Genomic DNA, 4,457 nt, shown 5'->3' with positions numbered 1-4,457 from the left:
AATAATAAAAGATAAACTAAGGAACTTCACCTATATGTTTATTATTAGAGAAATGATATGTCCACAACATTTTTACAACAAATCCTAAGTGGTAGGATGTTACTGGTTATTATTGTTGGGGCAAAAAAGTAATTTTAGTGTTAGGTTCAAATTTGAACCAATAACAACTAACCACCTATGATTTGTTGTAAAAATGTTGTGGACGTAGCACCTCTCTTATTATTAATATGTGGAAAATTTAACAAGTGTATTTTATTATTTTATTTTTTCACTTATTGTTTCACCTAAAACACTTGGCACAAGATTTTCATCCATATATACAAAACTCTCAACCAAAGTGGGAGAAATTCAAGGAAAAAAAAAAAAAAACCCTATCAATTTACTTATTTAGTGAGCTCTAGCTGATCCTTGTCCCTTCACACATTGTTGGACAAATTGCTTTAGTCCCTTCTTCTTGTGGGTTTCATTCTCATTTTTCTCCTTTATTTTTGTCTCTGCCTCTAATTGCTCCTCCAACTGCAAACACAGCTGATACAATACATTGGGCACATCAGATTAACATACATCCTATCCTTATATCATTGATCAAACGTTCAGAAATGGTTCATGTAATTTTTATATCTTATATCTTTACCTTTAGTACACGTTCTTCTGCACGATCAAGCCTCTCTATGAGTGTTCCTTTCACTTCAGCCTCAATCTTCACTTGGTTGATCGGACGGCAGCGCTTCTCTAGGCTCCTTGGGGAAAAATCAAGGGATGACATGTGTCTATCACTTGTGATGGTCCCACTTGATGTTGTGGATGCACAAGAGCTCTTTGGGGACCTGTTACACCCTCTAATTTCCTCCAAATGCCTCAACTGATGCCATGTAATTGACAAGTGCTTATCAAAAATTGTACATAAAATAAATAAATAAACTTTCAATTTTTTTTCCTTCAATTAAAAAAATAAAGTCTAATTCAATTTGAACAATGGAATAATTTGGTCCATTCATCTATTTTCTGTTATTTGTTTTCATATCTAAAAGGGTATTTTTATTCAAGGCAAAATTCTTTTGTTGGGTTTTTTTTTTAAGAAGAAAAGATATTAAACTTTATTAAGACAAAACATCCAAATTGGCCAGAATTACAGATCGAACTTGTGAAGGAACATCCTCCTTTTACACACCACAGTCTAGGTAAGTTTGAGTAATTAACAGCTAATCTAGTCAAACTATGAACTACTTTCTTGCCCTCTCTTTTTATATGAGAGTTAGTCAATTTCGAGAAAAATTGTTTTATTGGATTGAAGCTTGAAAATACTTATATTTTTTAGTATCTTATTGATATTTGAGGCATTATTATGTTGCATAATACAAGTAAACATGAAAATAATTACTCTATGTATGATGTAATCAAAATTAGGTAAAATAAAAACTAATTATTAGAGAAATAATAGAGGTGATTACAATTTGATTAGTGATGTAATGACCAAATATTTTTTTTATCAATTGACCCTAATTAAGGAACAAGGCGTGGCTTTTGAACCAATTCAGTAATTATTTAGGACAGTGATTCTCATCATTTATTTATTGAAGCATAGTTTTCATATTTTTTGAATAGGAGATAAAAGTTTCTTAGTTTACTTGGACCAAGCTATATAAACCTCGAAGTTATTTGGGGCAACATTTGACAAATTTTAAAGCTAATGTCATTCTCACCACCATAAGTACGGCCTAGACTTGATCTTGGTTTATCTCTAGGTAGTAGGTATAATGTCTTTATCAAGCTTTTCCAAAAGAGAAAATGATTTCCTACACAATGATATATATCAAGTTTTCAGAAAACATAATGGTGATTATGACTCTGTAACTCTTTTGTCAAAAAGAAGAAATTAAAACATTTCTAATTAATGAAGCCTATCACCAAGCTTTTCTAAACACAAGCAAAGTATCTCCAATTCCCAAAATCAATAAAGCTTAGTAGATTGAGCAAGCTTTCTATCATAGAAGGGAATTCAATATATACCGGCATACCGCATATACATTCCAAAAGAAAGAATAAAATCCTCTAAGTTAAAATGGAGAAAAAAAATTATTAATTAATCATTTTCAGCTAAGTTTTTTTTTTTCTTTCTTTTTAATAATGTATAGTGTACATTAAATGATGTGATATATTGCATATTATATTTGATTTGTAAGATTATATTTCTTTCTATAGCTCAATGACCTTGTGTTTAATACTCCGTCTCAATTATAAATATATTAAGTAGTATAATATTGCTTATAATTATCTCAACTTACATAGCTTGGATCTAATGTTTATATAGTTAAATTGAATCCGTCAAGATAATGATCACGTAATCATTTCAGCAAATCTAGTGCACTGCACTCTACCAAGCCAAACTCAAAATTGAATCTGAATTTACCTAAAAAAATTGAATCTAATTATGTAGTAAGAGAGACTTACTATGTTGTCCAGACGATCAAGCCTAGAAAGAATGGGTTCCTCGACGACCGCCATTAGCAAATATAGCAAAAACCCAATGGAAACAAACTGAATTCCTTCGTTCTTTTGCTTCTCCTTTTTTTTTTTTTACTCAGATAATTGGTACCAATCTGCTTGGACTAAGAGGTACCCTTAAAAAGGGGTGAGATACTAATAATTACATCATGCCACGTGTCAATCACCTAGAGTAGGTGTCAATGGAAGAAGATGACATGTGGAAGAATATGGGTATGGGGTTTAAAGATGAGGATAATGATCATGCATGATGCACCACATGGAAGCCATGCAATGGATGAGGAATGGGCACGTACGTATTATGGTGTTTTTTTATTACACGGAGTTGGTGTCAGATACATACTGATACGGCTATGTTGTGTTTGAATTTTTGTCCCGATGATGAAGATAAGAAAGAGATGGGAATATTTTAGTTCTAGATGGGTCTTTTTCTTGTATCTCTGCCATGGAACTGAAACACTGGAAGTATGGAACTCACTTCTTCTACTTCATAGTTCCCAGTTCATATTTAGGATGCAAGAACACTTTATTTGGGGTGTTGTACCCGTATTAATTATATCTATGTCGTAACAGTGTTCTGTTTGCCGTATCAAATTATAATTTTTCAGAAATTGCTCTTGTCAGTATCTGTACCTATATTTGTATCCGTATCCGTATCCGTATCTGTGTTTGTAGATCATAGGTTCTTAATTCATATACCATCTAGATTTTCTAGAGTTAGAATCTAGAGTTTTTTTTGGGTAAATTTCAAATTACACCCTTAGAGTTTAAGAGTGTTTAAATTTTACACCCTGAAGTTTCAAAAGTTATCTAAACAGAGGATATTTTCTTGTCTGATTTTTCTGCTTTAGCTTATTAATATGGACTTATTTGCTTCTCAAAAAAAAAAAAAAAAAAAATTCCATTAGTTTCCAATATAGTTAATTTGTCTAATCAAATATTATTAGCTCCACCACAACGGTATCATTTTGATTTTTTTAAAAGGGAAAAATACTAAAACTATAAAGGAGGTGTGTCGAAATTAGATAAATGGACTAATTTAAAAACATTTTAAGCTAAAAGAACTTAAACAAAAATTAATAATAATAAAATACAAAGAATGAATAAAATCATGTTAAAATTAATGAATATCCTAAGGGCACTAGTTTAAAAACTTTTTAAAATATTTTATGGAAAAAATGATAAAATAATTAATATTCTTGACAACTTTTTATTTTTTATTTTTCTTATGAAAGTGGTGTTAAAATTTTTCTAATATAGTTTATGGACAAAACTTAGGTATAATATCTTAAGTTCTGTTCTTTAGCTTCCCCTCTTAAAATTCAATCATGTGACTACTTAATTAAAAAATATACTTTCACCTTATGAGAAAAAATTCACATGACAGAATTTTAAAAAGAGAATTTAAGGAAAAATATCTAAGTACTATTGTAGAGAGGGAAAATTCCCGACCTATCACAAGCTGACACATCATACTACCAAGTCCACAAAATACAACCAATTACAAGGCGCCACGTATTGCTGCTAGGTTTTTCCATTACTATTCGGATTCCAATAGAAATTTGCCAAGTGTCATTGAAATAAAGGCATGAAACTGCATCAGCATGTGTAAGCGATGACACAAGCAATCCAGCACGTGTAAGCGATGACATAAGCGGACCAATCAAGCTATGACAAGTGTCACCAATCAAATTCCGCCACGTGTCGCTCACCTACCCCTAAACTCCTATAAATAGAAGCCTTCCCAAGACATTTAGGAGGACACACAGACAGGACAGAACGGAGACAGACACAGAACAGAGAGAAGGAAGAAGATATCTTGAGTTCAGAAACCCAGAAGCTCTGCCAGGATCAAACCTCAAAGCCTCCAAGAATTTCAAGAACTTCAACCTCGAATACAAATAACATTCGAAGCAAAATTATCCAAACTACTCGTCCAGATCTCAAAGTTC

The 4,457-nt window shown here is 31.8% G+C and overlaps 1 protein-coding gene across 1 annotated transcript; it reads right to left on the bottom strand.

The window, feature by feature from the left end:
- Positions 1–244: 244 nt before the first annotated feature.
- Positions 245–2,597, bottom strand: LOC142615016 (uncharacterized). Its single transcript, XM_075787666.1, has 3 exons — positions 2,452–2,597; positions 635–862; positions 245–528 (listed from the first exon to the last, which is right to left on the bottom strand). Exons 1-3 carry the CDS (start codon positions 2,503–2,505, stop codon positions 388–390), a joined length of 423 nt encoding a protein of 140 aa, XP_075643781.1. The 5' UTR covers positions 2,506–2,597; the 3' UTR covers positions 245–387.
- Between the last annotated feature and the right edge of the window lie 1,860 nt (positions 2,598–4,457).

The sequence above is a fragment of the Castanea sativa genome, chromosome 11 (genome assembly GCF_040712315.1).
Source record: "Castanea sativa cultivar Marrone di Chiusa Pesio chromosome 11, ASM4071231v1".
Lineage (NCBI taxonomy): Eukaryota > Viridiplantae > Streptophyta > Magnoliopsida > Fagales > Fagaceae > Castanea > Castanea sativa.
The sequence above is the reverse complement of the archived record's forward strand: the minus strand, read 5'-3'. Positions and strand labels throughout refer to the sequence as shown.

What these genes read in the sequence shown, in the direction of transcription:
- LOC142615016 (XM_075787666.1), bottom strand. Translation starts at nt 2,505, where the DNA reads ATGGCGGTCGTCGAGGAACCCATTCTTTCTAGGCTTGATCGTCTGGAC. An exon ending in TTGATCGTCTGGACAACATA is followed by an intron (nt 863 to 2,451) that starts GTAAGTCTCTCT and finishes ACATGGCATCAG; the next exon opens with TTGAGGCATTTGGAGGAAAT. An exon ending in CAGAAGAACGTGTACTAAAG is followed by an intron (nt 529 to 634) that starts GTAAAGATATAA and finishes GTATTGTATCAG; the next exon opens with CTGTGTTTGCAGTTGGAGGA.